The 12,482-nt window shown below is 47.5% G+C and overlaps 1 protein-coding gene across 1 annotated transcript; it reads left to right on the top strand.

Moving 5' to 3' along the window:
- Positions 1–299: 299 nt before the first annotated feature.
- On the top strand, positions 300–5,566 carry LOC125536542 (putative yippee-like protein Os10g0369500). Its single transcript, XM_048699776.2, has 3 exons — positions 300–864; positions 1,896–2,004; positions 5,266–5,566. Exons 1-3 carry the CDS (start codon positions 722–724, stop codon positions 5,347–5,349), a joined length of 336 nt encoding a protein of 111 aa, XP_048555733.1. The 5' UTR covers positions 300–721; the 3' UTR covers positions 5,350–5,566.
- The last annotated feature ends 6,916 nt before the right edge of the window (positions 5,567–12,482 follow it).

Genomic DNA, 12,482 nt, shown 5'->3' with positions numbered 1-12,482 from the left:
CAGAAAAAATGTTTTTTTTGCGGGGTGATGCAGAAAAAATGTTAAAATACACGAAATCGAACCTAACAGTACGAAATTTAATTGCACCATTCCTATTCCTAGCAAAATAATAAGGATCCAAATGCTGAGATACGCGAGATCAGACCCTAGCCCGAGGTGAATCTAGCGCTCGCAAAATGCCGAAAAGCTTTCGGATAACACAACGCGCATCGTCGCCAAGCCATGCCAGTGCCACGACTCGGATTGGCCCGTTCGCACGTCGCTTTGTCCAATCCCGTATAACTTTGCCCGACGCTCGACGCAACGGCAAAGCGACCACCGCCCCCCCACGTACGCCCAACGGAGGCGGAGGCCGAGGCCACGAACCACAAAACCAGGCCATCGCCCCCAACAACAAACGTGCGAAGCTACCAGAAAACAGAAGCAAGGACAAGCAAGTGGGCATTTGTTCCTCGTCGCCTCCGCTTTCCCAACCCCCACTGCCCCCCAGCCAAATCCGCCGCCCGATTCCGCTGCCGCGCCGCCGATCCCTCCCCCGTCCATGGCGATCGGGCCCGGCAGCCGGCTCCCCGACCTCCCATTCTCCCGATTCGGAATTTGATAAGGTTTAGCGGCCTCTCCGCCTCCCCGCAGCTCGATTGCTGATTTGGTCGGGGGAAGGGAATCTTCTGCGGCTGCTGCTTCTGCTGAATTGCTCTCCGGGAGGCGAGGGGAGGGGGGGATGGGGATGCTGTTCGTGGAGTACCTCCCGGGGCCCAAGGTGTTCAAGTGCAAGTTCTGCAGGGTTGACTCGGCGTCGCCGGACGACATCGTGTCCAAGGAGTTCCGTGGCCGCCACGGCCGCGCCTACCTCTTCGATAGCGTGTGAGCTGAGCCATCTCTCTCTCTCTCTCTCTCTCTCTCTCTCTCTTCGCCCTCCTCTATTTTCCCTGCTTTCCGCGTGTGGATCGTGCGATCATTGCAATGCCGCTGTTCTAGAAATGCTTTTCAGTTGCAGGCATTACTAGATAGTAGTAGCCAAGTCGTGCCGTGCAAGTTAGATGCATTGCTGGTAACAACACTGATTTAAGTTCGTCATAGTTGCAAGATTATTGTTTTGTAGCAGTACTAGTAATGTTGTTTCCTTGAGGGGGTTTTGCTTCTGATTTTTGGGTGAAAAATCATGATTGTTATTAGTACTAATTACGCAGTACGCTGAATGCAAGAATGCGATGATGGATCCGGTATGGTTATGTTTGATTTGAGCAGCATTGAATCTTCTGAATCATGATGAATATGAGTCAAATGAGTCTGGCACCCTATTTCGAAAGACAATAAGTGAGTTTGGTAATCAACCCGGGCAAAATTGTATGTATTGTTACAGACCTTATGGTCCACCTGGTGACCTATGTTGATCTTAGGCTAGAGAGTTAAAATTTGGAGGCTAAGTAGCCTAAATTGCACATTTGATATCACTTGACTTACAAGATCATGCTTTACTGCCAATGGAGATATGCAACTCAATCTATGAAGTGAGAGAGCTTGATCAGGACCAGTTGTTTCTGAATATGAAAATGCTTCTTAGCCCATTTTCATCTTTATGTTGCTGACCAACTATCAAAAGTTAACTTCATGGAGAGCTCACATTTTGTGAATTCAATAGACCTGCTAATGAAGTATCCTTCACTTTCTTCGCCCCAAATACTGAGTTAATTTCAATAAATTATGTAATCAGGCAACAGTTCCATATTATCTAGGAAACATAGATGTCAAATAGAAAAGTATGGTTATTAACATTACATGAACTCTTTATCTAAACTGAATTAAGTATGAGTAATTGACCATTGAACATCTGAACTACCAAGCTTTTGCTAATTATTGTTGACATGTTAATCTGGGGTGAATGTGACATCCAGGGTGAATGTGAGCCTTGGTCCCAATGAGGATCGCCATCTTTTGACTGGATTGCATACAGTGAACGATATCTACTGTAGCTGCTGCCAACGACTCCTTGGCTGGAAATATGTAAGTTTTAGTTTACATTTTAGTTAATGAAAAATTCATTTAATACTGCTTATAGATTAGTTAAAGCATGTGAGTTTATCATACTGTTGAAATTAATTCATCTATAAGAGAATAAGCATCCTAGCACTATCCTGTTATAGTGATGTTTGTAATATGAAACTAGGGTTCTTACTGGGGAAACTACTACCAGGAAGATAGCCATGTACTACATGGCTGCTAGTGATAGGATAGATTAGAGATTTGGGTGATTCACTGTGATTTCTGTTGATGCGTTGATCCTGTTCCCCACTGCCAACTCCCTTTATATATGGAGAGGCTGACACATCAAAGCCTAACAGTAGGTAGCTAATCAACTGAATTGCTAATTGGAATGAAGCAACTAAAACAGACATAATGCATATTCTTAGCTGGTTAGCTCTTCTTGGTGCCTTAGGTACGTCCCCTGTCACGGAAGCTAAGGCATGACCTTGCGTTTCTAGAGGACCACTTGATTCAGAATTCTCTTGGCTATTGGGTGCAGGGTATAGGTTGCGTAGTTGACAGAGACGGCCACATTTGGTGAAATTATTCTGAAACCTAAATGACACATCCACATATTTTATCTGCTGACTTTTTTGAGGGATCCGTAGATTTGTAGACTTGTTTATGGGCAACTAATTATAGGTCTTTCTATTTTGTAGAGTATCTTTTTATGTATCGATGCCTTATTTTCTTGTATAGCAAGTTCATAACAATGTTGTAGTTAAGACATAAATGTTGAATCCATGCCTTGCTCGTTAAAGGCCAGAAAGTAAAATTCTGTCGCTGTCAGTTCATCTAGGTTCTTATGGATTTTTTTTTACTTTTCTCCTGTTTTTTTGTCATGTTTATGGAACTATATTTTTTCTTGATAGAAGCACATCCCAGTCCACCTGGTATTCATAGCGTGTCACTTAAGTCATGTTTGATGTCCTAGTTTGACTGCATTTTCCCTGGAATCATGAAGCATTAGCTTATCAGGATCTTGTTATCGTCTGGCTGCGGTTATACTAGTACAAAGGTTCCTCCAGGCTCCAGGGATGGGTTGTCTTTTCCCTTGAGCCTGACATTGACATGTATGCCAGAGCAAGCCTGGTCATGGATGTTCAAACTTTTGGTGCAATTGGCATGAAATGAGAGCAGGAACAAATAAATACCTTCACATATCTTTTAGGTCCTGTTCGGAGCACAGTTTTCCCTTCCCTCTTAGGCCTCATTCGGTTTGGAGGATTTTCGTAGGAAATACAAAGGACCAAGGATTCTAGAGGAAAATTTCTTATAGATGCATTCGGTTTGTAGGAAACGCATACTGAAATTCCTTTGGGATACTACTCATTTCCAGTATTTTTGGAGGAAACTATACATCCACTCAAAGCTCATTTTTTGCGTAGGAACGAGGCAAGACAAATCCTTAAAGCATCTCCAACAGTAGACCTAAAATAGGGCACCAAAAAGTGTTCGGAGTAAAATTTGGGGCACCAAAAGGTGATTTTTTGGGCACAAAAAATATGTCCATTTCCAACAGCTGCCCAAAAATAGGGACTCATCCAAACAAACATCCAAACCACTTGATCACATTGCATACTTCAAATACAAACTCCTAAACATTCGAAGTTTTAAACATGCAACGTAAACATCCGAACATTCAACTTAACATCCAAACATTCAAACACATAGTACTCCTACGGACACACTATGCACATACTACTCATCATCATCGTCAGGTTGTGTGTCCGATGGCGTTCCAAAACACCATGGTCTCCTCCTTAGAGGTATTGAACTCCTCACTCTGGTCGTCAAGCTCAACCTCGTCGTCAGACCCGAGCTTGATCACCCTGGAGGGGCTAGCCTCGCCCTCCTTGCGCTCCACCTTGCGCTCATTGTCCCTCTTTCAAAACCACTCCACCTCCGCCTGTACAAGATGTGGATTTTCCACGGCGAACCTCGCCATCGCCGCCTCATCGCCCTCCCGGGTGTCCCGCTGCTCCAGGACAATGCGGGTGACCCTCTTCTCCTTGCGGGATACAATATTCACCGTCGGAGTGATGAACTTCGCCCCCTCCCGAGATTCAATTACCGGAAAGTTAAGCTTGCGACGTGGCCGGTCAAGCCTCCAACAGGCGATGTTGAACGCGCTCGTGGCTAGCTCCGCCACTCGAACTTGCCGAGCCAATGGCGCTGGCCGTCGCACTGCAGCTCGGCGCCGTAGTGGCCGGACTGCCGCAGCCGAACGTGTGCTCTTTGGCGCGCGTTTCGGCGGCAGCCTCGGCAGTGGCGGCCGATTGGAGAGGGGGGGGGGGGAGCGGATCCGGCAGTGCGGCGTGGCGCGCGGTGGTAATGGCTGGATTCGGTCCACAGGGCGGTATGGTGCAACGACGGTTTTAGGATTGGAAATGGGGTACTGCTGTGGCAGGGCAGTGGCGGTGTGGCCGATTGGAACAGGGGTACGATGGTTTCAAGCTGCGGGGTGGTGCGTGATGGCTGGATTCAGTGGGGCGGCGGTGGCGTGGAGGGAAAAGGGCTGCGGGGAAGGTTCCTGAGGTGGCAGTTGGACTGCGTGCGGCTCTGATTTTGGTTGCGCAGCCGCGCGACTGCTGTATATTTGCAGCTGGCGCTGCCTTATTGGGCTGCTCTAAAAACTTTCTTGCAAAATTTACAACAAGGGCAGCTGTTGTGTTGGAGCTGCATTGTTTGCCCCAAATGCCCTAAAAAACTATTATGCCCTAAAATAGGGCAGCTAGTGGAGATGCTCTTAGGATGACATTTGTCATCCTTATCAAATTCCCGTACTCTCCTAGTTCTTGTTGACGTATAAATGTATTGCCTAGTCTTTTCCATCAGATCAGTCTTTTGGTTGCATTGGCTAGAGCATGCACTTCTACATGGTATCGGAGCCAAGAGGTCTCGAATTCAAGACCCGGCTGGCGCAATAAAATTGCAGCCCACCTTTGGTTCATGTTTAGGCCTGAGGGAGCCACACGCGAGGGGGAGTGTTGATGTATAAATGTATTATTGCCTAGTTTTTTTTCATCTGATGGTCTTTTGGTTGCATTGGCTAGAGTATGTACTTCTACAGTTCTGACGTTTCGGTTTCCTCCAAAGTTCTGACGTTTCGGTTTCCTCCAAACGGAATGAGCCCTTGAGGGTTCAAAAAGGCCATGCAAGCTTTCTTTGTTGACGTTGGGTTGTTTTCCGAACCTTTGATTGTTATGATGACTTCCCTACTCATTGGACTATATGCAGGCGAAAGCCTACAACGAAGACCAGAAGTACAAAGAAGGAAAGTTCATACTAGAGAAGAACATGATGCTGAAAGAAGGACGTTAGCTGGCGGGAACTGATGATCTGCTGTCAAAGTCTGCAAAAGCAGACATTCGCAACTTGCGAAGTGTAGCTAAAGATTCGTTGATACTGATTTCCTGAACATTTATTACTCTGGTGACGGCCATCACCACGAAAATGCATTTGTGAAATCTGTTGCCCCCTGTTACATTTGCTCGGCTGGCCTCTGAAATTGAATTGTTACCAGCTTTTCTTGACTCAACCGTGGAGGTTCACAGATCGGGTTTCTGAAGCTGGGTGCTGATGTAGGCCTAGTACTCTTTACTTACCTCATCTGGAATCTATCTATCAGCGAACCGGGCGAGCGCCAAGACCCAACTCAACCCTCAGGCCGGCCTAGAAGACAGCCTCGCCCACCGGCTCGGCTTGCCGGCCCAGAATGGGCCCGTTAAAGAGTTGTACTTATATCTGTAACGATAATATTCGAGCGGCGGCTGGCAAATGGCTAGGTAGCGTGTGCGTGATAGCTTGTAAGTGGGGTCTCCTTCCTCCTTTCTCCGAATATTCTCTTGTAGTTCGAATTCGCCATGAATTGGAGATGAAACCTTGAGATGCCTTAACAATCTGGTATCAGAGCCGCCTCTCCCCCACCCCACCCTGCCGCTCTGGAGCTTCCCGGCCATCACCACCGCACGCGACTCGCTAACTGGCAGCGAGCAGAAGCCATGGAGAAAATTTCCCCCGAGACGAAGGCCATCGAGCAGAAGCCATGGAGAAAATTTCCCCCGAGACGAAGGCCATCTACGAGCTTCTCCGCGCTGACTTCGACGCCGCCCTGTCCAAGTCCACGGCGGAGCGCAGCAAGGAGATGACGGCGGCCTTCGCCAAGCTGGACTCCAAGCTGGACCAACTCTCCGGCCGCATCGACGACGTCAAGCTCGCCATAGGCGTCGATCTGGACGAGCTTCGCGGCGAGATCGGGACAGATAGAGGCGCCGCGTCGTTTCCTCCCGCACCGCACTCTCCGCGCGCCACGGCGGTGCCGACGCGCACTCGGCCCCCGAGCAGCGGCTCCAGTGGTTCTGATGGGTGTCGCTCTGAAGCTGAACAGAGGAATTCAGGTCCAAAATATGTGCCCCCACCTGTTCGAGGTATGTCTATAGATCCGTCTCATCCGCGTCAGATTATTGGAATTGGTGAAGGATTCAGACCGTACCAGCCAGATGGTATGAGTTTTGGTCCACGAATTGAATTGCCTCGATTTGATGGGTCTAATCCAAAGTTGTGGCAGTCTCGATGCGAAGATTACTTCAGGTTTTGGAATACACCGTTGAACCAGTGGATTCCTTTTGCGTCGGCTTTGTTTGAGGGTACTGCGGCGCGTTGGCTTGAATCAGTGCAACGGCGCGCCCCTAATGTTTCCTGGACTGAATTCTGTGAATTACTGCAATCCCGTTTTGGTCGCAACAAACATCAGAATATTCTGCGGCAGTTGTTCCATGTGCGTCAGACCAGCACTATGGAAGAATATGTTGAGCGTTTTTCAGAATTGTACGATCAACTGGCTGCGTACGAAATAGATCCTAACCCGGTGCATTATGTGACAAGGTTCATGGAAGGATTAACACCATCAGTCAGACTTATTGTGGGGATACAGCAGCCAGCTGATTTGGACTCGGCTTATGCTTTAGCACTGCTATCTGAGGAGTTGAGTGAAGGTTCAGTTGGAGCAGTTTCAAGTAAACGCAACATATCTTCTTCTAGTAGAACTTCTGTCAGTAAACCAGTGGAGAACAAATGTTCTACTGACACTCCGCGTTCAACTGCTACTGAAGACCGCTGGTCTGCCCTCCGTGCTTATAGGAAATCCAAGGGATTGTGCTTCATATGTGGGGAGCGCTGGGCTCGAGACCATCGTTGCAAACAAGAGGTACAACTGCACGTGGTACAAGAAATGCTGGACTATGTTCAGAGCATGCCGTCAGAACAAAGTGATTCATAGGATTCTGTTTCAATTGAAGCCAATGCGATCAGTATATCAGCTGCAGCAATGGGAGATGTTACAGCCCCAGCTACAACTACCATGAAATTAAAAATTCAACTGCAAGGGCGATCCCTGGTTTTCTTAGTAGACTCAGGCAGTACCCATACCTTCCTAGATACTGCTACTGCAGTCACTCTTAAGGGGATCACTGAGATGCCTGTGACCATGGTCAAAGTAGCCAATGGCAGTGTGATTCCCTGCAACAAGCAACTGCTGAAGGGACTTTGGTCTTGTGCTGGACATGAATTTACCAGCACTTTCAAGGTATTTCCACTGGGATCTTATGATGGAATTTTGGGTTTGGACCGGTTGGCTGCACACAGCCCCATGCAAGTGGACTGGGCAGCTCATTGGCTAGCATTTCACCTGGAGGACAAACTGATTACATTGATTGGTCAGGATGCAGCTCCCCAAATTTTTGCTATGGTGGAATTGTCTGCTTTGCTGGCAACTGAAAATCCTTCTTTAACTGATGTCCCTTCTGAAGTTCAGGAAATATTGCAAAGATTTGCTCCTGTGTTTGAGGCCCCCACTGGTCTACCTCCAAGGAGGAAATATGACCACACTATCCCATTGATACCTGGTGCACAACCAGTTTACAGCAGGCCTTACAGAATTGCACCTGCCCTGAAGGATGAGATGGAGAAACAAGTCAAGGATATGCTAGCATCTGGCATTATCAGACCCAGCAACAATGCTTTCTCATCTCCCATGATTATGGTTCAGAAAAAGGATAAAACATGGAGACCAGTCTTTGATTACAGGAAACTGAATGCTATCACAGTGAAGAGCAAATATCCAATTCCAATTATCGATGAACTGCTTGATGAATTAGCAGGAGCTAAGTGGTTCTCAAAATTGGACCTTCGGTCTGGTTACCACCAGATCAGACTAGCGCCTGGAGAGGAACACAAGACTGCTTTCCAAACACACTTTGGTCATTTTGAGTTCCTGGTCCTTTCATTTGGTCTTACTGGAGGACCTAACACATTCAACTTTGGCATGAATGACACCTTGTCTCCTCACATCAGAAAGAATGTTTTGGTTTTCTTTGATGATATTTTAATATTCAGTATCTCTTATGAGTTACACCTGCAACACTTAGCTGAAGTTCTGAAGTTATTGCTCCAACACTAGTGGCACGTCAAGCTATCTAAATGTGCCTTCGCTCAGAATCAGATTGCTTATCTGGGACATATTATCAGTGACAAGGGAGTTGCTACAGATCCTTCTAAAATTTCAGTTATCCAGGACTGGCCAGTACCTCAAACTGTTAAGGAGATAAGAGGATTTCTGGGTCTTGCTGGTTATTACAGGAAATTCATTGCCCACTATGGTATGATCAGCAAGCCATTAACAAATCTGTTGAAGAAGGGAGTTCCATTCCTTTGGATTCAGAATGAACAACAGGCCTTTCTGAATTTAAAGCAAGCCCTAGTTTCAGCCCCTGTGCTAGCCTTACCAGATTTCACTCAAAAGTTTGTGGTGGAAACAGATGCTTGTGATGTTGGAGTTGGAGCAGTACTGATGCAGCAAGGACACCCCATTGCTTATGTCAGTAAAGCACTAGGGCCCAGAAATCAAACACTGTCAGTTTATGAAAAAGAATATTTGGCAATTCTGTTAGCAGTAGAGCAATGGAGACAATACTTACAGTTATCAGAATTTGTTATCAGAACTGACCAACGCAGTCTAGCTTGCTTATCTGAGCAGAGACTACATACAAGGTGGCAACAAAAAGCACTGACTAAACTGTTGGGGTTACAATATTCCATTGAATACAAAAGGGGGTTGAAAACAGTGCTGCTGATTCCCTATCAAGGAGGCCTTCTACTGCAGGTGATGTACTACCTGAACTACATCACATCTCCTCAGCACAACCTGCCTGGCTAGAAGAAATCATGCAAAGTTATACCAATGATCCAGTTGCATCTGATTTGGTCCAACAACTGGCAGTGTCCCCTACAGCTAATGCCAAATTCTCACTCAAGGCTGGTATTCTGAAACAAGGCAAGTGTGTCTGGGTTGGCAATGATCCTCTGCTTCACAGCAAAATTTGTGCTGCCTTCCATGACAGTCCTTTGGGGGGACACTCTGGGTTCCCTGTCACTTACAAACGCATCAAGCAATTGTTTAGATGGAAAGGAATGAGAGGTGGTATCAAGAAATATGTACAACATTGTATCACCTGTCAACAAGCTAAACCAGAGAGGATTCCTTACCCTGGATTACTACAACCCTTGCCTATCCCTTCCTTGCCTTGGGAAATGGTAACCATGGACTTCGTGGAAGGTTTACCTACATCAGGTCGCTACAATTGCCTGCTGGTCATCATTGACAAGCTCTCTAAGTATGGGCACTTTATCCCTCTGCACCATCCATTTTCTGCTGAAACAGTAGCTGAGGCGTTTCTGAACTGTGTCTACAAACTCCATGGTATGCCTCTGTCCATTGTCTCTGACCGTGATCGGATCTTCACCAGCAAATTTTGGAGTGAACTCTTTCAAAAGTGTGGTATACTGCTGCGTATGAGTTCAGCTCGTCATCCTCAGTCGAATGGCCAAACCGAGCGCGTCAATCAGCAAGTGGAATGTTTCCTCCGCTGTTTCGTCAGTGGACATCCATCTCGTTGGGCAAAGTGGATTCCATTGTGTGAGTATTGGTACAACACTAACTGGCATTCTGCCACTGGGAAGACCCCGTTTGAAATAATCTACGGCCACAGTCCACGTCACTTTGGTCTTGTTCCTGATGACACAATTCAGTCAAATGACTTGCAACAGTGGCTTTCTGATCGCTCTGTGGTCATGGATTCGGTTAAGCAGCATCTATTACGAGCCCAACAACGCATGAAACATCAGGCTGACAAGCACCGATCGGATCGTGAGTTCACAGTGGGAGATAAAGTGTTTCTAAAACTTCAACCTTATCTTCAGTCGTCAGTGGCGCCTCGGGCGAATCACAAACTGGCGTTTAAGTTCTATGGGCCATTTGAAATACTGGATCGGATCGGTCAGGTAGCATACAAGCTTGCATTACCAACAAACAGCAAGGTTCATCCAGTATTCCATGTCTCACTTCTCAAGAAGGTGCTTGATCCTTATCAACAAGTTCTGTCGCTTCTTCCTTCCCCTGACGACCAGTTCCAGTTTCCTGAACAAGTCCTGCAGCAAAGAGTGGTACGTCGTGGCAGTGATTCAGTGATCCAAGTCCTGGTCAAGTGGAACTCTACTCCGATCGATCTGGCTACCTGGGAGGACAAGATTGCACTGAAACAGAGGTTTCCGCGAGCACCGGCTTGGGGACAAGCCGTTTCTGAGGGAGGAGGGATTGTCAGTGAACTGGGCGAGCGCCAAGACCCAACTCAACCCTCAGGCCGGCCTAGAAGACAGCCTCGCCCACCGGCTCGGCTTGCCGGCCCAGAATGGGCCCGTTAAAGAGTTGTACTTATATCTATAACGATAAGATTCGAGTGGCGGCTGGCAAATGGCTAGGTAGCGTGTGTGTGATAGCTTGTAAGCGGGGTCTCCTTCCTCCTCTCTCCGAATATTCTCCTATAGTTCGAATTTGCCATGAATTGGAGATGAAACCTTGAGATGCCTTAACACTATCATGTATGCCTCGTTAAACCCGTGAAGAACAAAACACTTTTTTTGCGAGATTGAATTATTTCACGTGAATTTCCTGTGAAAGGAGGTTGAACCATTTCACGTGAATTTCCTGTGAAAGGAGGTTGAACCATTTCACGTGAATTTCCTGTGAAAGGAGGTTGAACCATTCCACGTGAATTTCCTGTGGGGGTAGGAAACAACTAGGTGTTTGTCATGGTCGTCTACCGCAATGCTGGATGCGGAGTGGCTACAATATCTCTAAATGCATCCCCCTACTGTCTCCAGTTATCGCTCTCTGATCACTGCCCCCTCCTCCTCACCGAGGTTAGGGGACCCCAGAGACCGAGAAGCTTCAAGTTCGAGAATTTTTGGATTTCTCTTCCAGGGTTCAAGGAGGTCGTCCTCAAGGCATGGAATGAGCACACAGACCATACCGAGCCGTATCAAATCCTACACTACAAGCTCAAGAAGACTGGTGCCCGCCTTTCCGAGTGGAGTAGGGGGTTGTTCTCCAAAGCGAAGGTCCATCTCCACCCCGCCCTCTTGGTGATTTTGCACCTTGACATGGCCCAGGAAAACCGGCAACTTTGTGTGGAGGAAGGGGACCACCGCAAGCGGCTCAAAAGACGAGTCATCAGCTTAGCGGTCATGGAGAGGGCTCGTAAGAAGCAGTGCGCGAGACTGGCCAACATCAAGGAGGGTGATGCAAACACCAATTTTTTTCACCAGAGGATCAATGGGAGATGCCGCAAAAATTTCATCCACAGGCTTAAGCATAATCAAGGATGGATCACCGACCATGATGCCAAAGAGAAGGTTGTCCATGACCACCTCACCGAGGCCATCGGAAAGGGGCGCCCGCGGGTGCGCGACTTCAATTGGGAAGAGCTTGGCTTAGAGGTACACAACTTGGACTCCCTCGCGGACCCCATCACCACGGAGGAGGTGCACGAGGCCATTAAGCAAATGCCAAGCGATAAAGCACCCGGCCCAGACGGTTTCACCGGATTGTTCTTCAAGAGTTGTTGGAACATTATCAAGGAAGACATCATGAGGGTAGTCTCTCTTTTTGGCAACCTACACACAACAAACCTCCACTGGCTCAACTCTGCAAACATTGTACTAATTCCTAAGAACGAGGGTGCTGAGGGGATCACCGACTTTCGACCTATTAGCCTCATCCACTCCATTGCGAAGATTGTTGCCAAAATTTTAGCAATTCGGCTAGCGCCTCACATGAACAAGCTTGTCTCCAACGCGTAAAGTGCTTTCATCAAGACTAGGAGTATCCATGACAATGAACAATCTCGCGCGTCGCCTCCACAAGAGCAAAACTCCGTCCCTCCTCTTCAAGCTTGTTATAAGAAAGGCTTTCGACTCTGTGAGATGGGAGTATATCATTGACATCCTCCAGCAGAGGGGGTTCCCGAGCACCTTTTGGAATTGGATCACTGCCCTCCTATGCACCTCCTCCTCGCGGGTTCTCCTCAACGGCATCCCCGGCAACCCCATTACCAACGGAA

This window comes from Triticum urartu, chromosome 2A, assembly GCF_056163025.1.
Source record: "Triticum urartu cultivar PI428250 chromosome 2A, HENAU_Tu73, whole genome shotgun sequence".
NCBI classification, from domain to species: Eukaryota; Viridiplantae; Streptophyta; class Magnoliopsida; order Poales; family Poaceae; genus Triticum; species Triticum urartu.
The sequence above is the reverse complement of the archived record's forward strand: the minus strand, read 5'-3'. Positions and strand labels throughout refer to the sequence as shown.

Excerpts from the sequence above, each read along its gene's own strand:
- LOC125536542 (XM_048699776.2), top strand. The coding sequence starts at position 722 with ATGGGGATGCTGTTCGTGGAGTACCTCCCGGGGCCCAAGGTGTTCAAG. Across the intron at positions 865-1,895 it reads GCCTACCTCTTCGATAGCGT|GGTGAATGTGAGCCTTGGTC; the intron begins GTGAGCTGAGCC and ends TGTGACATCCAG. Across the intron at positions 2,005-5,265 it reads GACTCCTTGGCTGGAAATAT|GCGAAAGCCTACAACGAAGA; the intron begins GTAAGTTTTAGT and ends GACTATATGCAG.